Source organism: Castor canadensis, chromosome 11, assembly GCF_047511655.1.
Source record: "Castor canadensis chromosome 11, mCasCan1.hap1v2, whole genome shotgun sequence".
NCBI classification, from domain to species: Eukaryota; Metazoa; Chordata; class Mammalia; order Rodentia; family Castoridae; genus Castor; species Castor canadensis.
This window is the reverse complement of record NC_133396.1, coordinates 59823660-59847016: the sequence shown is the minus strand read 5'-3', so window position 1 is coordinate 59847016 and position 23357 is coordinate 59823660. Positions and strand designations below refer to the sequence as shown.

At 48.5% G+C, this 23357-nt stretch overlaps 1 protein-coding gene and 1 non-coding gene across 17 annotated transcripts in view; both read left to right on the top strand.

The window, feature by feature from the left end:
- Chd3 (chromodomain helicase DNA binding protein 3) overlaps nucleotides 1–23357 on the top strand; it is a 27422-nt gene extending 4065 nt beyond the window's left edge. Inside the window, exons 2-40 of one of the 16 annotated variants that reach the window (XM_074046962.1) lie at nucleotides 647–759; nucleotides 1408–1578; nucleotides 1757–1878; nucleotides 3685–3968; nucleotides 4211–4341; nucleotides 4498–4648; nucleotides 4840–5015; nucleotides 5319–5552; nucleotides 5733–5936; nucleotides 6675–6886; nucleotides 7571–7702; nucleotides 8069–8168; nucleotides 8543–8734; nucleotides 8895–9095; nucleotides 9463–9600; nucleotides 9731–9852; nucleotides 10008–10181; nucleotides 10316–10457; nucleotides 10684–10815; nucleotides 11666–11783; nucleotides 12006–12130; nucleotides 12311–12542; nucleotides 12879–13045; nucleotides 13524–13701; nucleotides 14166–14231; nucleotides 15288–15373; nucleotides 15537–15670; nucleotides 16213–16357; nucleotides 16519–16681; nucleotides 17827–17948; nucleotides 18039–18174; nucleotides 18287–18388; nucleotides 18581–18712; nucleotides 19093–19201; nucleotides 19395–19527; nucleotides 19838–20033; nucleotides 21062–21225; nucleotides 21465–21591; nucleotides 22074–23357. In XM_074046962.1, the coding sequence (XP_073903063.1) occupies nucleotides 647–759; nucleotides 1408–1578; nucleotides 1757–1878; nucleotides 3685–3968; nucleotides 4211–4341; nucleotides 4498–4648; nucleotides 4840–5015; nucleotides 5319–5552; nucleotides 5733–5936; nucleotides 6675–6886; nucleotides 7571–7702; nucleotides 8069–8168; nucleotides 8543–8734; nucleotides 8895–9095; nucleotides 9463–9600; nucleotides 9731–9852; nucleotides 10008–10181; nucleotides 10316–10457; nucleotides 10684–10815; nucleotides 11666–11783; nucleotides 12006–12130; nucleotides 12311–12542; nucleotides 12879–13045; nucleotides 13524–13701; nucleotides 14166–14231; nucleotides 15288–15373; nucleotides 15537–15670; nucleotides 16213–16357; nucleotides 16519–16681; nucleotides 17827–17948; nucleotides 18039–18174; nucleotides 18287–18388; nucleotides 18581–18712; nucleotides 19093–19201; nucleotides 19395–19527; nucleotides 19838–20033; nucleotides 21062–21225; nucleotides 21465–21591; nucleotides 22074–22195 (5888 nt within the window). In that variant the 3' untranslated portion in view covers nucleotides 22196–23357. Of the gene's footprint in view, nucleotides 1–646; nucleotides 760–1407; nucleotides 1579–1753; nucleotides 1879–3684; nucleotides 3969–4210; nucleotides 4342–4497; nucleotides 4649–4821; nucleotides 5016–5318; nucleotides 5553–5732; nucleotides 5937–6674; nucleotides 6887–7570; nucleotides 7703–8068; nucleotides 8169–8542; nucleotides 8735–8894; nucleotides 9096–9462; nucleotides 9601–9730; nucleotides 9853–10007; nucleotides 10182–10315; nucleotides 10458–10683; nucleotides 10816–11665; nucleotides 11784–12005; nucleotides 12131–12310; nucleotides 12543–12878; nucleotides 13046–13523; nucleotides 13702–14165; nucleotides 14232–15287; nucleotides 15374–15536; nucleotides 15671–16212; nucleotides 16358–16518; nucleotides 16682–17826; nucleotides 17949–18038; nucleotides 18175–18286; nucleotides 18389–18580; nucleotides 18713–19092; nucleotides 19202–19394; nucleotides 19528–19837; nucleotides 20080–20733; nucleotides 21040–21061; nucleotides 21226–21464; nucleotides 21592–22073 lie in introns of those variants that run through there. The other 15 variants (XM_074046949.1, XM_074046957.1, XM_074046956.1 and 12 more) reach the window with 15 other exon arrangements.
- On the top strand, nucleotides 15795–15933 carry LOC141414541 (small Cajal body-specific RNA 21). Its single transcript, XR_012439557.1, has one exon.

The window sequence follows — 23357 nt, the reverse complement described above, 5'->3', positions numbered from 1 at the left end:
TTAGGATGTGATGGAGGAAGACACTGATCTTGTGGACAAGAAGTGAAAGTAACTGGTTGAGAATATCTTCCCTCCAGGATTGTGTTCGGGTGACAGGACGCTGGTGGTTATCCAAGGAAATGTAAATAGAGGCCTCCCTCTTGGCAAAAAAGGATGTCAAGGCTCCAGGGTGTTAGTGTGAGAACCCAGGTGTCCACCTTTGGCTCTCCCATCTCAGCATCTGGCTTTGGGAGCTGCCAGCTTGTGTCTCCCCACTCCAAGTGCTGGGGTCAGGCCAGGCCAGCAGCTGGGCATGGCTTCCCCAGTTCCTGGGCAGGTTGCCAGCTGGCGAAGTGAGGGAGAAGGCAGGAGGAGCCCTGGCTGCTTCTGAAAGGACCTGCCACACTCAGAGCCTGTGGCCTTGAGCCTGGTCCCTTGTTAGTAGGAGGAGAGAGAAGGGAGTGGTTTGGCTACTCTTCCCTTCTGACCCCTGACCTCCCATTCAGAACCAGAGCATCCCAGAGTACTAGAAACACTGTTACATCCAGTGAAGGACAGCAGTTTGGAGGAGTTAATGCTAGGGTTCCTAGACAGTGGGATTGAGATGATTGGGATTAGGGTGGTCGAGGGGCCTCCAGTAGGTTTTCTGGTGCTCTCTTCTCTAAAGATAAGGCTGACATTCGGCTGCTGCCTTCAGCATTGGGTGTGAAGAAGAGAAAGCGAGGACCCAAGAAGCAAAAGGAAAACAAGCCAGGCAAACCTCGGAAACGCAAGAAGCTTGTAAGTGTCAAGAATTCCTAACTGGCAGGGCTCCGGTGGAGGATCAAGGTTCAAGCCAGCCTTAGGCAAATAGTTTACAAGACCCTATCTTGAAAAACCCATCACAAAAAAGGGCTGTCGGAGTGGCTCAAGGTGTAGGCCCTGAGTTCAAGCCCCAGTACCACCAAAAAAAAAAAAAAAACCAACTGTATGGTAAGGCTCAGAACAGGAGACCCTACCCCAGAGACCTACCTTTTCCCTGGTCCTGATTACTTGGGTAGGGGGTGTCCTAAAGTCAGGGAGGCTTGATGCCCACTCCCCTCCACCCCCACTGCTCTGTATCTCATAGACCTGGGACCCTAACCTCACTCCCTGCAGCCTAGTGAGCAGCCCAACTGTCTATGTGACTTGCCCTAGCAGCCAAGGGAAGCAGTCAGAAGCACAGGCCTGGAGGAAGACTGCATGAATTCAGAGTCTAGAAAGTCCTTTGTCTTTCTGAGCAATTTATTTAGCTCTGTGCCTTAGTTTCCTTCTCTATAACAAGAGAATAAACAAATCAGTTACTGTCTGATGTTGTGAAGATGGAAAGAGATAGAATACATTACGTGTTAAGAACAGTTCCTGGCACATGAGAAAGATGAATAAAACATTTTTATTTCTCTTTCTTAGGACAGTGAGGAGGAATTTGGCTCAGAGCGAGATGAGTACCGGGAGAAGTCAGAGAGTGGGGGTAGTGAATATGGAACTGGACCAGGTCGGAAACGGAGACGGAAGCACCGAGAGAAAAAGGAGAAGAAGACAAAGAGGAGGAAAAAGGGGGAGGGAGATGGGGGACAAAAGGTGAGTAGAAGTAGGAAGCGAGGATGAGGAATCAGCATTAGAGACGGGCAGGAGGAGGGGGTTAGAGATTGGACTGTAAGAGGGAGCAGGAAGTTGGTGGGTAGGTATTGAGGTAGGTGTGGGGTCCATGAGAGGAGCTAAGGAGCACTCAACTCACTGAAGCCCTTGCCTCCAGCAGGTGGAACAGAAGTCATCAGCAACTCTACTTCTGACCTGGGGTCTAGAGGATGTGGAGCATGTGTTCTCTGAGGAGGATTACCACACACTCACCAACTACAAAGCCTTCAGCCAGTTCATGAGGTACAGTGGGTCTGGGAATCTTCTCGAACAGATACTTAATTTTAGTGGGGAGAACCCGATCCCCACATCAGGGGATCTGATTTCATCAGAATCTGATGAAAACTACGAAACTGCTCCCCAGATAAATTCACAGCACATACTCGAAATTTCACATGTAACTTCAAGACACTTTTGTATTCCTAAGGATCTGAGGGTCCCAGTTAAGAATCCTTCAGTCCTTCACTGAAGGGTGAGGGTGGGGGGCCAAGATCATGATTCCAGTGCCACATTAGGGAACTCTAACAACAGAATATACTGAGCCCTCCCCTGCTTCTGATAGTTCCAGTTCTGTTTTTCTCCCATGGCCTCTCTAAACTAGACCTGGAAATTACCATCAGTGATCCAGAATATACATATATATATATATATATATATATATATATATATATATACACACACACACACACATACTTTTTTTTTTTTTTGGGTGATAATGGTGTTTGAGCTCAGGGCCTCATGCTTGCTAGGCAGACTCTCCACTATTTGAACCACACCCCCCCCACCCAGCCCTTTTTTTGCTTTAGTTACAGTTTTTAAATATGGCCAGCCTTGGATTGTGATCCTCCTACCTATGTCTCTAGAATAGCTGGGATTACAGCTATTCCAGGTCTGCACCACCATGCCTGGCATCCATCTGTCCCTCTCTTAGGTCCCAGTAACAATAGAGCATGCTTTGCTGGCAGTGGAACCCTGAGCTACAATGGCTCTCAAAGTGAAAATATTAGGGATATCTTTTGGGGAAGAGGCATTTTAACATAGTAGTTCAGTTCCCTGGAGGCAGCTGCTGAGGTGTAGGCTCTGATTTCATCTTAGGCAGGTTAATTACTTAATTTATTCATTCTTGGCGACGCTAGGGTTGTTAATTTATTTGATGCTCAGTTTCCTTATTTTTGAAATAGGAATAATAGTATATATGTCACAGAGATATGTGTGGATTTGGTGGGCTAATGAATGCAAAGCCCAGTAATTGGTGTTTTGCCCCAAGGAGTGTTAACTGGTAGCTGTTGTTAGTAATGTCTCACCTACCTAACTGCTAAAGATGGTGCTTTTGTCAGCACTGAGGGTCACCACATGTCCTCACAAGAACTTAACACTTGACCTCAGAGCAGAACATTGTGGCCCATCTCTTTTTTCTTTTTTTTGTGATGGGATCGAACCCAGGGCCTCGCACATGCCAGCCAAGTGCTCTGCTACGAGCTACATCCCAGCCCATGGCCTGTCTCTTTTAGACCTGACCCCATGGAAGTCTTTCTTCAGATCCTATGGAATTTAACTAGTAAAACACAGAATCAAAATGAGTGCTATTGTGAGGACAAAATAGGATGTACTGTATATGAAAGTTTAACGAACTGTAAAATAGTATACACAAGCGTTTCTATTGAAGTACAAAAATTCCTTTTTGTTTAACCTTTTTTTAATTCCTTTTTTTTTTTTTTTTTTTAGCCTTTTGCACTTCTAAATTTTATTTTGCTTTTTTTTCTTAGTGGCACTGGGATTTGAACTTTAGCAAGTGCTCTACCACTTGAGCCATACTTCCAGGCCTATTTTGTTTTTTTCTATTTCTTAAAACTTTTCAAATGTGTTCTTTTTCTCTTTTTTAAGCTTTTTACTTATGTATTTACTACGTAAATTATTATTTTTCTTAATAGAACATATTCTCAACACCCACAAATCCTATTATGTACATAGACTTAATTGATCAGGAGGGATGCCAGTATTCCTAGACCATCTGTGAAGGGTCTGAGTTTTCTACTTCTTTATTTACAGGCCCCTAATTGCTAAGAAGAATCCTAAAATCCCAATGTCTAAGATGATGACCATCCTTGGGGCCAAGTGGAGAGAGTTCAGCGCCAACAACCCTTTCAAGGGGTCAGCAGCTGCTGTGGCGGCAGCGGCTGCAGCAGCAGCAGCAGCTGTGGCTGAGCAGGTGTCAGCGGCTGTATCGTCAGCCACTCCCATAACACCTTCTGGACCCCCCACCCTTCCACCACCCCCTGCTGCTGATATTCAGCCCCCACCCATCCGAAGAGCCAAAACCAAAGAGGGCAAAGGTAGGAAACCCTCTTCTTTCACCCACTGTCACCACCCTCTCCAAACTGAACATCTTCAAATTACAGTCCAGAATTCTTATATTCCCAGCAGTGTGATTACTGGGGAGAGAAATGCTTTCCAGGAAGAGGGTCTTAGTGAAGCCACACACCACAGAAGAGTCTAGAGACCCCCTGTGACACATGTTCTTCCAGGATGCGTCATTATCTCTGGTTTCTCTCCTCTCATCCTCACTCTCCTTTAGGTCCAGGCCACAAGAGGCGGAGTAAGAGTCCCCGAGTACCTGATGGACGCAAGAAACTTCGGGGAAAGAAGATGGCACCACTCAAAATTAAACTAGGGCTGCTGGGTGGCAAAAGGAAGAAGGGAGGCTCTGTGAGTGGTCCCTCCCTGTCTGTTAAACTTACCTGGGTGTCAAGGGTTGGGGGTCCAGAGACAGGTCCATGAGGGAAGCTGGAGTGGGGAGCCCAAGGTCCAGGGAGGGGAGTAGAATCAACTGTGCCTCACTGATAGCAATGGGGCTATGGGCAGTATGTTTTTCAGAGTGATGAGGGCCCTGAACCAGAGGCTGAGGAGTCAGACCTGGACAGTGGCAGTGTCCACAGTGCCTCAGGCCGGCCTGATGGCCCTGTCCGTGCCAAGAAACTAAAGAGAGGCCGGCCAGGAAGGAAGAAGAAGAAGGGTAAGGGGTGCCAGCTATGTGTGGGCCTGTCAGTCTGCCTTCCTCTTCTTTCGCTCTTTCTTATATCTAATTTTGACTCTATTCAATCCTTCTTTCTCTCCTCCCTTACCTGAATCCCTTTCTTTCTCTCTTGCTCTCTCTGATTTCTTTGTCTTCATTGGGGTATATGACAGTCCTGGGCTGTCCTGCAGTGGCCGGGGAGGAGGAGGTTGATGGCTACGAGACGGATCATCAGGATTACTGTGAGGTGTGCCAGCAGGGTGGGGAAATTATTCTGTGCGACACCTGCCCTCGTGCCTACCACCTCGTCTGCCTTGATCCTGAGCTTGACCGGGCTCCTGAGGGCAAATGGAGTTGCCCCCACTGTGTGAGTACCTGGTGGGGACCCACCCATCTCTTACCTCCTTACTTTCAGTTATCTTCTTTCTAACCCCAGATGCCTGGGCTTCTCAGTAACAAATGTATTAGTGTCCAGGATGTTGTGTCCTTTCCTTCATCCTTTTGCCTCCAGAGTCAATACTTATATCAACCAGGGGGTCCTGTACCTTAGTTTGCAGCGGTCTTCTCTGCACATCTAGGATTCAGGTGTCCTGTCTTCGCCTCTATTTTTCCAGTCTTGCTCCTTATGTCCTTTCTTCCATCTGTCTCATGTCTGTTCCTGGCCTCCCAGGAAAAGGAGGGAGTACAATGGGAGGCCAAGGAGGAGGAAGAAGAATATGAAGAGGAGGGAGAGGAAGAGGGGGAGAAGGAGGAAGAGGACGATCACATGGAATACTGCCGTGTGTGCAAGGATGGTGGGGAGCTCTTGTGCTGTGACGCTTGCATCTCCTCCTACCATATCCACTGTTTGAACCCTCCCCTACCAGACATCCCCAACGGTGAATGGCTATGTCCTCGATGCACAGTAAGTGGACCCACCTTACCTCGGTGTTTATCCTCAGACCTTGCTATTAGACCATCTGTGGGGCCCAAAGGTCCAAATCTTCCTTTCTCTGCTCTTTCCCTTTGTGACACCGTTGTCCTCCTACCTAACAAGGGGCTCTTTCTGCCTGTTTTTTTCCTCATCCATGTGTCCATCCTGAAGTGTCCTGTGTTGAAGGGTCGTGTACAGAAGATCCTGCATTGGCGATGGGGGGAGCCACCTGTGTCAGTGCCAGCCCCACAACAGGCAGATGGGAATCCAGATGTCCCACCACCCCGTCCTCTTCAAGGCAGATCAGAGCGAGAGTTCTTTGTCAAATGGGTAGGACTGTCCTACTGGCACTGCTCCTGGGCCAAGGAGCTTCAGGTACAAGAGCCTTTCCTTTCTCTCAACTCTGAGACCCCATTGCTGCCATTTTCACTCTTTCTTACTCCTTTATTCTCTGGGCTTACATACCTTTTGTATTCCTTCATTTCGGGCTGCTGGCCCCATGCCCTTCCAGCTTTTCTTGGTTTCTTTGTGTGGTTCTCTTAGTCTCTGGTCTTCTTTCTCTCCATCTTCATTAGTTTTCTTCAGTTAAGATGTAACACGGCCATTCTTTCATTCTGTTTTTTGGCTGGTATTGGAGTTTGAGTTCAGGGCTTCATGCTTGGTAAGCAGGCGCTCTAACACTTAAGCCACTCCACCAGCCTTTTTTGTGTTAGGTATTTTCAAGATAGGGTCTTGCAGACTATCTACTCTGTCTGGCTTTGAACTGAGATCCTTTTGATCTCTGCCTCTTGAGTAGCTAGGATTACAGGCATGAGTCCCTGGCACCCGGCAACACAGCCTTACTCAATTTCCATCTCCTTCCTTAGTTTTTCCATGTTTTGACGATCTCCCCCATTCCCTGCCTCTTTTGTTCCTCATGGCCCTACCTAGGCTTTGTCTTCTGACTTTGTTTTATTTGTTTTCTTGCTTTGTATTTGTTTATTTTTCTTTCGTCCACCCTCTTTCAAAGCTCCCTTTTCCCATCCCATTTGCCCTGCTGTCCTCTTCCCTGTCCCCCTTTGTCTTCTCTGGTTGGTAAAACTGTCTTGTCTCCCTTCCTCTGTGCCTCATCAGCTGGAAATCTTCCACTTGGTAATGTACCGAAACTACCAGCGGAAGAATGACATGGATGAGCCCCCACCCCTGGACTATGGCTCTGGTGAGGATGATGGGAAGAGTGACAAGCGCAAAGTGAAAGATCCACACTATGCTGAAATGGAGGAGAAGTACTACCGTTTTGGCATCAAGCCAGAGTGGATGACTGTGCACCGTATCATCAACCACAGGTGAGTACTTGCTCTGTGGGAAGGCCCACCTGAGATATGATACTGTTCTTACTGTGGAGAAGGCCCTATGTTAACCAAATGACTAAAACTTGATGACTTATGCTGCAGCTCCAGCTCTTTTGGCCTTGATTCTTCCAGGGGCTGGGAGAACCCTGTAGGAAAGCCCAGTCCAGCATTGCTTCATTTGTCCTTGCCTCCTCTAATCTCCAGTAGCATAGGACATAGTACATGAGTTTGGGGGTGGGGTATGAAAGCAAAACACTAGAAACAGAGTTCATCCAGACCAGTGTTTCAAGTGTTTCTTTCTTTATAGTAGTTAGTACTGCCTAATGTTAGCTCTATGTATTTCATTGCTGCCTTCTCCAATAAAGTATGGCCTCCATGACTCCTTCACTGGTCAGTGTAGTGCCTGGCCAATAGTAGACACTCAGTAAATACTGGTTGGGTAAGTGAATGACATTGGAGGGCTCTCTGGGGATGTTTTGTGACACTTGATTTTTAGATGCTGTCCTGAACAGGTTAGGATAGTACTTCAACCATTCTAAATTTCCAGTGGCCCACCATTGAGGGTAAGGTGACAGATGCTGTGTCTTTGCAGATACTTGTGTTTATCAGAACTTCTTGCTATTGTAAGCCTTATTATTTTCTTCCTCCTGTTCCTCTTCTTGGTCTCCCGCCCCACAGTGTGGATAAAAAGGGGAATTACCACTATCTGGTGAAATGGAGGGACTTGCCCTATGACCAGTCTACATGGGAAGATGATGAAATGAATATCCCTGAATATGAAGACCACAAGCAAAGTTACTGGAAACATCGGTGAGGGAGCCAGGTTGTGGATTTGAGAGATGGAGCATGAAAGCTACATCAGTAGGATACAATAGGGACAGACCCAAGCTAGAGTTTAGGGCATTAGCAGCCTTGGCTGAATTGTTTGTGTGGAATGGGTAAAAAGGCAGTGTAAGGAATAGAAGTACAATCCGGCCTGAGTAATGGCTAAGAAGACACTCCAGAGTGGAGAGGGTTGGCTCTCAAGGTGAAATCCAAGCAGTGAGGGTAAAGAGCCTGGGAGAAAGATTTGAGAAAAACTAGGCTGTGGACAGTAGGAGGTAGGTCTGGAATAAGTTCAGAAAGGCAAGTTGAATCCCAACGACCAGGCCTCACTTAGATCCACTCTTTTCTCAGAGAACTAATTATGGGGGAGGACCCAGCCCAGCCTCGAAAGTACAAGAAGAAGAAGAAGGAACTGCAGGGTGATGGACCTCCCACTTCTCCTACTAACGATGTAAGTCCTTTTTCTTCTCTTGAGATTGATGATTTTTCTGGGGCTATCAACAGAACTTTCCGGAGTTACAGCAACCTCTAAACAGTAGCTCTTCCCTCAGTACTCCAGAGTGACTAGGAATTTGGGCTTCAGAGTAGAGAACTATTAGAAGTAGCGGCCCAGTGGGGCCCTTCCCTATGGTGCTTCTGGGTATTGTTTTAAGGATTTTAAGGACTGAGAGGAGGGACTGAAGACTAGAACTCTTAAAAGCTTAGGGTGTAGCAGAAGGAATTGTAATTCAACTTAATAGCAGTGCCAGGAAGGAGGGAGGAGGACACCAAGACCAGAGGAACCCTCAGCTGTTCCTTCAGCTTTCTGACTTCTTGATGCTACAGCCTACAGTGAAATATGAGACTCAGCCACGATTTATCACAGCCACTGGAGGCACACTGCACATGTATCAGCTGGAAGGATTGAATTGGCTACGCTTCTCATGGGCCCAGGGCACTGACACAATTTTGGCTGATGAGATGGGGCTGGGCAAAACCATCCAAACCATTGTCTTCCTCTATTCACTCTATAAAGAGGTATGTGTTGGATTTTAGGCCCCTGAGAGGGGATGGCCAGGCCAAGGCCTTGTCTAGACTGGAGAAGGGGGTTGGAGGATGGAGGGGTGTGTAGCAGACCGCAGACTTGTGTATATATCCTTGAATCTGTACAAATGAGCCCCCCACACTTGACTTCCAGGGCCACACAAAAGGTCCTTTCCTGGTGAGTGCCCCACTCTCTACCATCATTAACTGGGAGCGGGAATTCCAGATGTGGGCACCCAAGTTCTATGTGGTAACATACACGGGGGACAAGGACAGCCGGGCCATCATTCGTGAGAATGAGTTTTCCTTTGAGGATAATGCCATCAAAGGCGGCAAGAAAGCTTTTAAGATGAAGGTAAGCCCTTCTAACCACATATACTCCAAGAGCCTCAGAATTGTCATTTCTTGGCCCCAACCAGGAATTCAGTTCCTCTGTTCTCCACTCACCTTTCTCCTCCTTTTCCTCTACCTATTCTCATTCCTCTGTAATCTATAGCCATTCTCTTCGGGGTGTGTGTAGAACTCTCAGTACTGAACATGTATGTGGAAGTTTTGGGGCCATGTTCAGTAATCCATGCTTAGAGTCAGAGTTGGAGGACAGAATAACTGGCTCCCTGAAGGAGTCACCGTCAGGGCAGGGTGTCTGAGTGAAGAATGGAGGCTGGAGATACAGGTGTGTGAGTGTCAGCTGGCAGCCTAACAAGTAGTGGTTGTGTTGACAGAGAGAGGCACAGGTGAAGTTCCATGTTCTCCTGACATCATATGAACTGATCACCATTGATCAGGCAGCACTTGGCTCCATCCGCTGGGCCTGTCTCGTGGTGGATGAAGCCCATCGACTCAAGAACAACCAGTCCAAGGTGAGTAAGATTCCCAGATGTGAGAAATTTGGGCTCTTGTCCTAATAAAAGAACAGTAAATCCACTGTGGTGGGTCAACTACTTGCCGTTGATAGCCCTTTCTCCTGTTTGTCCTTGTTCCATCTTTTAGTTTTTTAGAGTCCTTAATGGCTACAAGATAGATCACAAATTGTTGCTGACAGGGACACCATTGCAGAATAATCTGGAAGAGCTCTTCCATCTGCTGAACTTCCTCACCCCAGAGAGGTTTAAGTAAGTGGCTTTACTTAAGGGTGTTCTGCAGAGAGGAAGGACAGAGGGTGCAAAGTTGCTGGTAGAAGATTAATCTGAAGTGGAAAACAGAGCTTGAGATCAAGAGTAAAAGACTTGACAATTTGTCTGTTTCCCTGTCTTCTCCTGGCTGTTAGCAATTTGGAGGGCTTCCTAGAGGAGTTTGCTGACATATCCAAAGAGGACCAGATTAAGAAACTGCATGATTTGCTGGGGCCACACATGCTGCGGAGGCTCAAGGCAGATGTCTTTAAGAACATGCCAGCCAAGACAGAGCTTATCGTTCGAGTGGAGCTGAGCCCTATGCAGAAGTGAGATGTGGGACAGGTTGCCTAGATTTGGGGTTGGGGATTTGGTGGCAGCTTTCCAAGAATCGGTGATTTGATGCAACATTATGATTGCCTCCATTGTTCTGTCTTTTATATGCCCCTACCCCAATCTTTAGGAAATACTACAAGTACATCCTGACTCGAAATTTTGAGGCCTTGAATTCACGAGGTGGTGGGAACCAAGTGTCACTGCTTAACATCATGATGGATCTTAAGAAGTGCTGCAACCACCCATACCTCTTTCCTGTGGCTGCTATGGTAGGTACAAGTAGCAGGGAACTGATGAATGGCTCATTCTCTGAAAACCCAGGGGGTGCTGTTTTCACACAGGTGTGGAGCTAGGCCAGAAAGCCAAGGACCTGATCTCTGGAGGGGTAGGAATTTGAAAGGAATGGAAGTTGAATTTTGGGCTTCTGGCTTTCTAGGCACAATAAGAGTAAGAGGGCATATTTTCTGACTCTCTTTTTTCCTTTCTTGTTTTCAGGAGTCCCCAAAACTCCCCAGTGGGGCTTATGAGGGTGGGGCACTTATTAAGTCATCTGGGAAACTCATGCTGCTGCAGAAGATGCTGCGGAAGCTGAAGGAGCAAGGACATAGAGTACTCATCTTCTCACAGGTTGACCAATCCCCTGTGCTTTTTGTTGCCTCTCCTCATTAGCCAGACTTTGATTCTTGGTCTCTTTCCTGCGGCTGCTCTGATAGGACAGATTGGGAGATTCTACCTGTAAGAGTATCTGATGCAGCTGAGCATAGCTGCTTGTAATCTGGTTGGCTGAGGCAGGAGGATCTTGAATTCAAGGCCAGCGTGGGCTGTAGGCAAGACCTTCTCTCAAAATAAATTTAAAAAGGATGGAGGTATAGCTCAGTGATAAGAGTGCTTGCTTAGCATATTTAAGGCCCTATGTTTGATCCCTGGTATTGAAAACAAAAGTGGCATAGCAGGTTCATTCTTGGCCTCTAATTCCTATTCCTAAGGCTTTTGAAAGTTGGAGTATATGCTCCATTTTAGCTGGGTGGAGGCAGAGTGAGGCTGAGCCATCTGCCTCCAGAGAGGCCTCTAGGACCAGTACTATTTCTAAGCCTTACTGATGAGTGGGAGTGAGAGTTACAGACCCTTTAGAACTCTGATGAAAGGTATGCCTCTACTCTCCAGGAAATTGCACCTACAATTACAACAGTCTTACATAGATTTTTCAGATGGTTCATAGATTTCTCTGAAACTTTTTTGTTGGTTTCAGAGAACTTTTGTCTTAGGAGAAATGGTCTTTAAATTGAGAGAGTATGGCAAGAATGTAAAACAATGAGGGGCTGGGGATGGAAGGAGAGAATATACCCAGGGAGCTTAAGACAAGGCAGGGGTTTAAGAGTAAGGATTGGGGTTGAGTTCAAGTAAAGGGATAGTTCACAGAGATAGTCCCATTCCACCTCCTTGGCATTCTAGACGCCTTCCTTTTCCCTTTCTCTAGATGACCAAAATGTTAGACTTGCTAGAGGACTTCTTAGACTATGAAGGCTACAAGTACGAGCGCATTGATGGTGGTATCACTGGTGCCCTGAGGCAGGAGGCCATTGATCGATTCAATGGTGAGGGGGAGATGCCTTGGTTCCTGATGGGCATGGAAGGCCTGAGAAACCTGTGCCGGGTCCATGGAGTGGGAGTGGGGATGGGGGTGGAGGGGTAGGTGATGAGAGGATATTGGACACCAAGGGTTTTAGTTGAAGCTGTGATAGTATGTAGTCATAGAACATCTAGTAACAGGTAGGTGCTGGGTACAAGAAAAACCTGACCTAATTTTTACTTCCCAGCTCCTGGGGCCCAACAATTCTGCTTCCTCCTGTCCACCCGAGCTGGGGGCCTAGGCATCAATCTGGCTACTGCTGACACTGTCATCATCTTCGATTCTGACTGGAACCCCCATAATGACATTCAGGTGAGAACCTGCATCTTAGAATCTCTATACCCTTCATTAAGGAGATAGGAGTTCATGGACGATGTGCCTGCTTGGAGGGGGCGGGGGGTACCTATTCCCCACCATGCTTCCTTTCCCAAGCATGTGGTAGCTTCTTGCTACCACTCTCCTGGATTATCTCCACTTTCTCCCACCTTGCAGGCCTTCAGCAGGGCTCATCGGATTGGCCAAGCCAACAAAGTGATGATTTACCGATTTGTGACCCGTGCATCTGTGGAAGAGCGAATCACCCAGGTAGCCAAGAGAAAGATGATGCTAACACACCTGGTGGTGAGGCCTGGGCTGGGCTCCAAGGCTGGATCCATGTCCAAGCAGGAGCTGGATGACATCCTCAAATTTGGCACTGAGGAGTTGTTTAAGGATGAAAATGAGGGTGAGAATCTTTTCTGTAGCTCCCCAAAGGCAGCCTCTGCTCTCCTCTGAGTACTTCTCTTCTATAAGCCCCTGTGGTGTAGTGGGGGGGGATCTCACACTTTTCTCTGCAGCCTGTGAAGGAAGAAGAACCTTCTCTCCAGTAGTCCTTGTAGAAGGCTTGACCTCCAAGCAAACAAAACAAAACCCCCTCTGCATGGGCTCCCAGGGAAAGCACCTTCCCTTCAAGGTCCCATGAGAAAGAAGCAGTGTGGAGCCTTTCCTCCACCCTTGCTAAAGTTGTATCTGAGCTTCTGGTTAGAGTCTCCACTTCCCTTTTGCTCCCTGTACCCACTAGGAGAGAATAAAGAAGAGGACAGCAGTGTAATCCACTATGACAATGAAGCCATTGCTCGGCTGCTGGACCGGAACCAGGATGCAACTGAGGACACTGATGTGCAAAACATGAATGAATATCTCAGCTCCTTCAAGGTGGCACAGTACGTGGTGCGGGAAGAAGACAAGGTGAGAATCTTTGAGGCTAGACATTGTCTATCCCAGGCCATCTCTAAAGGACAGTGTCTTTTCTGAGCCTTGAAGTATGAGGGTCACATTTACTCTTTATTTAATCTTCCTAGTCCCCAGCAAAGAGCAGTAGTGGACTTCAAACACCTTCTTGGTCTAATAGGTGAAACTGGACTTAGGCACAGAAAGTTCTGGTAAATGCAGAAGGGTACTGGTACTGCCTGAGCCAGTGAGAAAGGAAGGCAGAGGGAAGTAGAGGAAAAGTTTAGATAAAGGGGCAAGAACTAGTAGGGGAAAGAACATTGCAGTTAAGAGATGATAAAGGATATATACAGTGTCCAGAAATTTGACTGAGAGCTGGGAAGGGGATCCAGGAGCAGTAAGCACTATTTGGCCAAGGCAGAAGAGCAGGGATTTTGATGTAACCAAAGGTCTGGTGAGGAAGGAGTCTACCAGCCTTCACTCTACTGCCTTTTAGATTGAGGAGATTGAGCGGGAGATCATCAAACAGGAGGAGAATGTGGATCCTGACTACTGGGAGAAGCTTCTGAGACACCACTATGAGCAGCAGCAGGAAGACCTAGCCCGAAACCTAGGCAAGGGCAAGCGGGTTCGAAAGCAGGTTAACTACAATGATGCTGCTCAGGAGGACCAAGGTGAGGACTGCCCTGGACACAGGAGACGAGGAGGGAAGATAGGACAAATAGGACCTTGGATGCTGGGGCTATTTAGAGGGAAAACAAGGTCAAAAAGTCAGGACCTTCCCTGCTACTAGAGAATGTTGTCAGGAAGAACAAATCCAAAGCCAGGTAGGTTTGCAGGTGATTTAACTCTTCTGGGGATTGCAGAGGAATCCTGTGGACACCCAGGGAGTCATTGCTTAGAGTAGCTTTGGCAAGAATCAGGGTGGCAGAGCAAGAAGTGTCCAGAAACTGAAGGTGGTGACTACAGATGTTTCATGATAGGTGCTCCAGAGTCAGACTGTGGGCAGTGACCCATTTTCCCCAGAAGAACCAAGGCCAGTGTGGAGGTGGAGGTCTCCAAGGGGAGGAATCCAGACAGAAAGGGCCCCAGCATCGCTTCTCCAAGAGTGACCTCTGAGCCCTCTCTATCCTTACAGATAACCAGTCAGAGTACTCAGTGGGATCAGAGGAGGAAGACGAAGATTTTGATGAACGTCCTGAAGGTGGCATGTTTTCCTGACTTTTTGCCTCAGCTATTCTATTTCACTTCCCACATTCCTTTAAGCACACTGTTCTTGTACAAATAAAAATGACTCTTTGGGCCAGGTGTGCATATACCTGTAATCCCAGCACTCCAAAAGACTGAGCCAGAAGGATTTTAAGTTTGAGGCCACCCTGGGCTACATAGTGAGATCTTGTCTTTAAAAAAAAAAAATTTTTTTTAATGTTGCTTTAGTAGAAGAACTATAGATTGCAGATGAGCAGAAATGAAGAAATGCCCATAGTCTCTCCTTTGTTAAAATTTGGAGCGTATAACCATATAGGCTTAGATATTCTTATATCAAGAAAGGTAGAGGCAGGGCATTGGTAGTTCACAACTATAATCCTAGCTACTTGGAAGGCAGCAATTGGGAGGACAGTGGTTTGAAACCAGCCCAGAGAGAAAAGTACACGAGGTCCCATCTCAACCAATAAAAAGCTGGGCATGGTGAGCTGTCAACCCAGCTACACAGGAAGAATAAACAGGAGGATCATGGTCTAGGCTGCCTGGCCATAAAAGTGAGACTGTTCAAAAAATAACGAAAGCAGAAAGTGCTGGGGGTATGGTTTAAGTACTAGATTGCCTGCCTAGCAAGCACAAGACCCTGAGTTCAAATCTCAGTGCCATCAAAAAGAAAAAAGAAAGATCCATACCTATAGTCTCAGCTACTTGAGAGGCTCAGAAAGGAGAATTGGTTGAGCCCAAGAGTTTGATAACTGGGCAACACAATGAAACCGCATCTCAAAAAAATCAGATTACATTGCTTTACCTGTCAATGTCAAGTATTTGCTATATTTTTTCTTTTTTGTCCCCATACCTTATTTGCTATTAATTTTTAAATATGACTTGATTCTTTTAGACTCACTGGTTGGTAGTGCTGAAAGTGCCTGGAAAAAAATTAGAAGTTAATGTGACACTGTATCTTTTTCTGTATCTTGTGGGAATGGGCTGCAGAGGAGGACTAAGGCTTAGAGGAGGTGGTGGATCTATTACTAACTGATGTCACCCTCACCATCAGGGCGTCGGCAGTCAAAGAGGCAGCTTCGAAATGAAAAGGACAAGCCACTGCCTCCACTGCTGGCCCGAGTTGGGGGCAACATTGAGGTGAGACTTGGGCCCAGAACCTTGTGCATTCTTGAAGGAGAGAATGAGGGTGTGTGTGGAGGTGGGGTATGTTGGAAATTAAGGTCTGAGTCACTGAGAGTAAAAAGGATCAAGACTTGAGACCCCAGTCATCCATAGCCCCTGCCTCCTTGCCCCACCTCAGGTGTTGGGATTCAATACCCGTCAGCGGAAGGCTTTCCTTAATGCTGTGATGCGCTGGGGGATGCCACCACAGGATGCCTTCACCACGCAGTGGCTGGTGCGGGACCTGAGGGGCAAGACTGAGAAGGAGTTTAAGTGAGTGTGGGTGACTTGGGGCTGATGAACGGTAAGAGCTTGGGGTGTTACTTTCTTCCTCTTGGCCACCATATGATGTAACCTTACTCAACTGATCACCACCTCCCTACCTTATGACACCTCCAGGCTTGGTTTCCTGGGGGGTGGGCTCAGCTACTCCACTTCCCCTCAGCCAAGCCTACAAGAGAGGGGCCAGGCCTCCTCTCTCTTGGGAGAGGCATTTGAGGAAGGAGCCTCACCTGGACTGGTCTGGCCTCACATTTACATGACTGCTATAACTTGGCAGAAGGAGCTGGTGGACAGGATGAAGAGCTGACTGATGGGGCCCAGGATCAAAGTACCAAGGCCCAGGAGGTGCAGGGGGAGAGGCAAATGTGAAGTTAGGATTTGGAGAGCTGGTGGGAGTGAGAGGCCCAGGGGAGGAGTCCTGGAGGCATCCAGGGAATTACAGTTCAGGAGTTTAGTATAATATCTGTGCTTCCTTCACCATCCTGTACCCCTTATAAGGCTTCCTAACCCTCTTCAACCCCCATGCTCCTCAGGGCCTATGTGTCATTGTTCATGCGACATCTGTGTGAGCCTGGAGCAGATGGCTCTGAAACCTTTGCTGATGGGGTCCCTCGAGAGGGATTGAGTCGCCAGCAGGTGTTGACCCGCATTGGAGTCATGTCTCTCGTCAAGAAGAAGGTATGTCTCCTCTCACCCTGAAAGTCAGACCAGCCACTTAGGCTCAGTCCTTCTTCTGCCTTCCATCCCTGAGTTCTGGGCTTAGGCTGGTGCTAGACAGGGGTCTAGAACTTTCTACATGTCCAGCGCCTGGAACCTATTCCTACAATCCACCTTCCTAGGTGCAAGAGTTTGAGCACATCAATGGGCGCTGGTCAATGCCAGAACTGATGCCTGACCCCAGTGCTGACTCCAAGCGCTCCTCCAGAGCCTCCTCTCCTACCAAAACGTCTCCCACCACTCCTGAGGCTTCTGCTACAAACAGTCCTTGCACCTCTAAACCTGGTAATTGGGAGTCAAGATGATGGGAGAGACAGAAATAGGGTCAGGAGTCAGGGTGGGAAAATTCTCTGCATTCCTCACTAAGAAGTCTGTTTGCATGACTATAATGAGCTACCTGAAGTTGAGTAATTTTATAAAGAAAATAGGCTTATTTTGGCTCATGGTTCTGAAGGTCCAAGGTCAAAGGACCACATGTGGTGATGACCTTGTCAGCAGAGTCCTGAGATGGTGCAGGATATCACATGGCAAAAGGTGGGGAGCATGCAGTGTACATTCTGGTCCCTTTCCCTCTTCGTAGTTTGTTTTTTCCTCCCTAAGTACTGGGGATTGAACCCAGGACCTTAAATGTTCTATAAGTAAGCTGTATTCTCAGCTCTTGGTTTTTTTGAGACATGGTCTTCTTATGTAGTCCAGGATTGCCTAGAATTTGCAATCTTCTTGCCTTGCCTCCTTAGTGTTTGGGATTACAGGTGTGCGGTGATGTTTGGATTTTTTTTTTTTTTTTTTTTTTGGTGGTGGTACTGGAGTTTAAACTCAGGACTTCAAATATACTAGGCAAGTGTTCTACTCCTTGAGCCATACACCTCTGCCCTTTTGTTTATATTTTGTTTTTGAAATAGGGTCTTGCTAACTTTCTCTGGGATTGGCTTCAAACTTGTGATCCTCCTACCTTGCCTCTCGAGTAACTGAGACTACAAGCATGCACTACCACACCTGGCTTTGGATTTTTTTCCTCTCTTTTTTTGTTTTTTTTTTGGTGGTACTGGGGTCTGAAGTCAGGACTTCATGGTTGCTAAGCAGGTGTTCTACCACTTGAGCCATTCCACCATAGCTTTTTTGTGATGGGTTTTTTTCTAGATAGAGTCTCACGAACTGTTGCCTGCACTGGCTTCAAACTGCAGTCCTCCTGATCTCTGCCTCCTGAGTCTCCCACTTCTTAAAAGTCACTGGATTCAATCACAGGGGCTCTACTTTGATGACCTCATCTAATTCTAATTGCCTCCCCATAGCCCTACCTCTAAACACCTTAGATTAAGTTTCTACTCTTTTAGAAATACCTACATGGGCATTAAATTTCAACATGTGAACCTTTGGAGGACACAGCAACTATATCCAAACTATAACACTCACTCTGCCTTCTTCTACAGCTACTCCAGCTCCATGTGAGAAAGGAGATGGCATAAGGACACCTCCTGAGAAGGATGATGCTGAAAACCTGGAGGAGAAACAAGAGAAGAACAGCAGAATTGGGGAGAAGATGGAGACAGAGGTGTGTAGCCTCCTAGCTGCTTCTGAGGAGTTGGAGTGGAGGGGTCTGCTTGGAAGCCCTCTGACTCACATTGACCCTGCTGTTCTCTAGGCTGATGCCCCCAGCCCAGCCCCATCACTTGGGGAGCGGCTGGAGCCACGGAAGGTTTCACTAGAGGATGACGTGCCAGGGATACCTGGAGAAATGGAGCCTGAACCTGGGTACCAGGGGGACAGAGAGAAAACAGGTGGGTGCATGGCTCTAAAAGTAATGGGGGGATTAGAATTTGGGAGTTCCATCTTCTGGGGTCAGGGGATGAGGGTGACATCCTCCCTTCCTATCCCCTGCCCCTCCCACAGCCACAGAGCCGTCGCCAGGAGAAAGGGGGGAGGAGAAGCCGTTGGATGGACAGGAACACAGGGAGAGGCCGGAGGGGGAAACAGGGGATTTGGGCAAGAGAGGTAATGGGTGGAAGGACTGGACACTTGGGTCCATGAAGGGATCAGGGGAGGTGGAGTCCGGGGGACAAAAATGCCTGGGTCCTGGGTGGGCAGCCATTGGAAGGGCCAGTTACAGTACAGTACAGGTAGTAAGAGTTTTGGAATCTAGGAGAAGGTTATCTTGAGGTGTGAGCTTTGCCCTGTCTGCCCTAGCAGAAGATATAAAAGTAGACCGAGAGCTTCGACCTGGGCCTCCTCGAGATGAGCCACGGTCCAATGGACGCCGGGAGGAGAAGTTGGAGAAGCCTCGTTTCATGTTCAATATTGCTGATGGTGGTTTCACAGGTGGGGGAAGTTCTCTCTGCTATATTTTCCTCCCTGGGATGTGCCCATCCTTTTAGGGTTTCTCATTTTGCCTAAAGCCACCTGCTACTTTAATTCTACTTTTCAATGAAACGGTGCATGCTGACAATGATACTGGCTCTAAATCTTCCTTAAGTATACCTTTTAACTCCAAAGCTGTTTCTAATACTACCTGTAGTCTCAATCCTAATGCCCACCTTGTTCATAACTAATGTATTCCTTACCCCTAACCTAACCTTTACCCACTCCTAAGGAGCCTTTATTACTCTGCCATTACCCAATTCCCTGTCTGTACCTGCCTGTAGGGCTGGATGTGGTTTGCAAACCTATGATGCCTCTTTTGTCTGCTGTCTTCTTTGTAGAGCTTCACACATTGTGGCAGAATGAGGAACGGGCAGCTATTTCCTCGGGGAAACTCAATGAGATCTGGCACCGAAGACATGACTATTGGCTTCTGGCTGGGATTGTTCTGTATCTTTTGGTATAAGTGCTAGAGGAGAAAAGTTCTCTCAACTAGGAGAGAGGGGAACTATAGGGAAGACAGGTCCACACTTTGAGAAGAGGAGCTTGTGCCACACTTTGGGAAAATTAGATCAAAAAGAAGTATTCACAGGCAAGCCCATCCTGTTAAATTCCTTGATGGTTCCCTTTCCTTCATCGGCAGCCATGGCTATGCACGGTGGCAGGACATCCAGAACGACGCCCAGTTTGCCATTATCAATGAGCCCTTTAAAACCGAAGCCAATAAGGGGAACTTTCTGGAGATGAAAAATAAGTTCCTGGCCCGGAGGTTCAAGGTGGGGATGGGGAGGAAAGGAGTAGGGCCAAAGAGGGGCTAGGGTCAGAAGTGGGACTAAACCTGGTAGAACCCAGGGAAGGAAGGTTAACACCTTAGGGTGAGGCAGTACTTGAAGTCAAGACTGAAATGTGCCCTTGTGTTGGGGATTATGGTGTAGATCACTGTTGATGCTGGAGTCACAGTGTGGAGCTGGGGGTATCCAGGCCAGCAGGGATGGCAGGGTGGTTCTCCAGTGCTTCGTGCTGTCCCCTCACTCACTTCCCTGTGGCTTGCCAAGCTCCGAGTTCACCCTTACCCTGTGCACTCAGCTCCTGGAGCAGGCGCTGGTGATAGAGGAGCAGCTGCGGCGGGCGGCCTACCTGAACCTGTCGCAGGAGCCGGCGCACCCCGCCATGGCCCTCCACGCCCGCTTCGCCGAGGCTGAGTGCCTGGCTGAGAGCCACCAGCACCTCTCCAAGGAGTCGTTGGCAGGGAACAAGCCGGCCAACGCCGTCCTGCACAAGGGTAAGGGCCGCGGCGGCCCCGCGCGGGGGAGGGCCCACAAAGCTGCGTAAGTCTTCACCCCGCACCCCTCAAAACCTTCCCACCCTTCTGACCCCTTTACCCTCTGAACCATCCCCCTCTGACTTCTAACCCCATGTCTGACCCATCTGGCACTTGTCCAAGCCAACCCTCTTCAGTGCCTGGTAGTGTTCATGTCAGCGCTCAAAGGGAGACCTCCCCAGCTGCCAGTCCCCTCATGCAGTGAGACCTCTTCCCTGACAGTGGAACTTCATGGTGTACTGACCATACTGCAAGTGTCACCCAGTTTAAGGCCTTGGCTTGGGTGTGTACACCAAAAAGTCCTTAGCTCTGATCCTGCAGATCCCATTAGCTCACAGCTCAATCACTCTGTGAGGCAGAAACTTCCTCTCCTCCAAACCTCCCTCATGAAATTCCCCTTTGACCTTCAACCCTTCCCTCCACACCCTCTTACCTTGATAATCATAGATTAAATCCCAAAGCCCTCTCACCACCTAATTCTGCCTGGTGTTGTGATTGACCCTGGTCCCTAATTACTAGGATCTATAACACTGATCCTCTAACCTCCCTGTCCCCTTCCCTATGAAAACCTTGATTCCTTAACTTAAATCACTGACCACCTCCCATGCCTCCTGACTATTTCCTCCCCATTGTCCCCATCCCCCAAACCTTGCTCTTCTAGTATGGGATGTTCTGACAACTCCCCGCCCCCTATGTCTTCCAATGTCCTCCCCTACCTCCTTTTTCTCCATATTCCCTTTTTCTTCTTTGTCTCCATCTGTCCTCCTTTTCCTGACACTTTCTTTTCCCCTGAGTTGCTCTCTTTTTCTATCTACTTTGTCTGCTTTGTCACTTCTTCTGTCACTTGGTTTCTGGATCTTTGACAATTGTGTTCTCCTCTCCATCTGATTATACCTGTCCATCTGATTCCTTGTCACTTTTCCTGGCTCCATCTCTCTCTCTTTCCCTGTCTTTCTCTTGCCCTTCTTTCTCCGTGGCCCGGGCCCCAGTTCTGAACCAGCTGGAGGAGTTGCTGAGCGACATGAAGGCAGACGTGACCCGCCTGCCAGCCACGCTGTCTCGAATACCCCCCATCGCAGCCCGCCTTCAGATGTCCGAGCGCAGCATCCTCAGCCGGCTGGCCAGCAAGGGCACGGAGCCTCACCCCACACCGGTAACCCTCTTTCCCCCTAACTCATTTTCCCTGTCGGTGCTCCTGCACACACACAAACACTTTCATCAGAATCCTATACCATATGGAAAAACAACCTGCTAGACCACAGTCTTCACCCTTCAGTGAGTCTCCCCACCTGTGTCACACCCCTTAGTAGTTCTGGAGTGTGGCTCATGTTCCTATACAGCTTCTTTCCTAAGACTGTGTACTAACTAACCTCAGCTTGCTCTCTGTTCCAGGCCTTCCCCCCGGGTCCCTACGCCACACCTCCGGGATACGGGGCGGCCTTCAGCGCCGGACCCGTAGGGGCCCTGGCCGCCGCAGGCGCCAATTACAGCCAGATGCCTGCAGGGTCCTTCATCACAGGTCAGCTGGTGGTTTCTGACTCCCTGCTTCTTCCTCTCCTCTTGCTAAGCTTCGTCCCTGCTCAGCTCCCTTTTCCTGCTCCAGCCAATCTCATTTCCTTGGAAGTGTTCAGTGTTTTGGGGAGTGGACTGTTCTGATCTTTGTTTTACCCATCCGTTTCTTATCTCCTCTTCTATCATGGTCAAAAACCTCACCTAAGGATTTTGTGGTTCTGTGAATTGGTATCTCCCACCTCCCCTATCAGGGTTACCTCAAGGGAGAGTAAATATAAATTCAGCAGGAACAGAGTGAGAGTTGGAACCTGTTAAGTTACATGGCACAAGGGGAAATCTCAGGAAGAGGGGTTTGCCCCGATCTTCCCACCCTTACCCAGGAAAATGAGAAGTAGCAGGAGGTGACTAGAAATGAGGATATGCTGTTGTCAGGGAGTGACATATGGAACTGTGTGGAGATTGACCTTTCCTTATCCCCTTCCCAAATAGCCGCCACCAACGGCCCTCCAGTGCTGGTGAAGAAGGAGAAGGAAATGGTGGGGGCATTGGTGTCAGATGGGCTGGATCGGAAGGAGCCCCGAGCCGGGGAGGTGATCTGTATAGACGACTGACTGGATCCCAGGCCTGCCCTTCACCCAGGCCCCGTCCCCGAGGCCGACCCCCTGCTCAGGCTCTGGGGCCTGCTGCCAGCCTTCCACCTTCCCCACCCCTTGGGCCACCACTGGGCTAAGAGCCCCTTTGCCTGTTTATAACTCCTCTCTTCAAGAAGGGCCCCTTGTCTTTCTCCGCCTCCATGTATCTTTCCCACCAAGCTTTGAAGACTGTGCTGGTATGAAGCAGTCTGGGTGGAAGACAGTTAGCAGGGTCTTACAAGTATCTTTAATCCTCCACCACCAAATACACAGTTTCCCAATAAACGATTGTGAGGAGGAGAGAGGTGGAACTCCTCAGGCTCTTCCTACAATATCAGCTCCACCTGTGGAAGTGGGGGATTAGCCTTGCCTGGCCTTTAGGAACTTTTGTGGATAGCAGAGCTTCAAAGAGAGGAAGGGGAATTGTAGAGAGGGATGAAAATAAGCCCTGGAAGGGAGAATGGAAGAGGAGGGGTGGCTGCATGTTACTTTCCCCTACCTCTCCCCAAATGGAGGGTGGAGCAGCTACAAGGGAGGAAGTCAATTAATTGCTGTTCAGCCTCAGAATAAAGGCGCCATTCACTAACTCAGTTACCTCCTGTGTACTGGCATCTTGTGTTGGGAACCTTCTCCCCCTTTCTAGGGACCAAGGACCACCCCCACAAAGAAATGGTTGGGTGATACTCCCTCAAGCCAAAGAGGAGCTCCCCAACCTGATCTAGGAACCTAGGTAACCTAGAAAGGGTGGGAGAGAATACAGCAGGCCAAACATGGGGGCAGCCCTCTACCTCCCCGTTTTGGGGCTCAGGTTTCTGGGGAACTTCTACCCTCCCTCCTCAAGGCCTGGATAAAGACTGTGTGAGTGGGTCAGGCCAGGCCAGGGGCCTCGTCAGGGGACTACCTTGTCTGTGGGACCAGAGCAAGATAGTGAGGGCAAACTTAGGGAGGTGTGGACACATCCCCCTTTTGAGGAGGGGACGGGGAGTGGCAGTTTGCATGGCAAACCCCCCCACTTCCTCTGCTGCCCCTTCACTTTCTTGCTGCCCCTTTCCCAGTCTCTTCACACCCACTCCTGGTCTGTCCCAATCCCCTCTTCTGTATCAGGTTTATTGGTTGTACATATAAATTATACTTTCCTTTC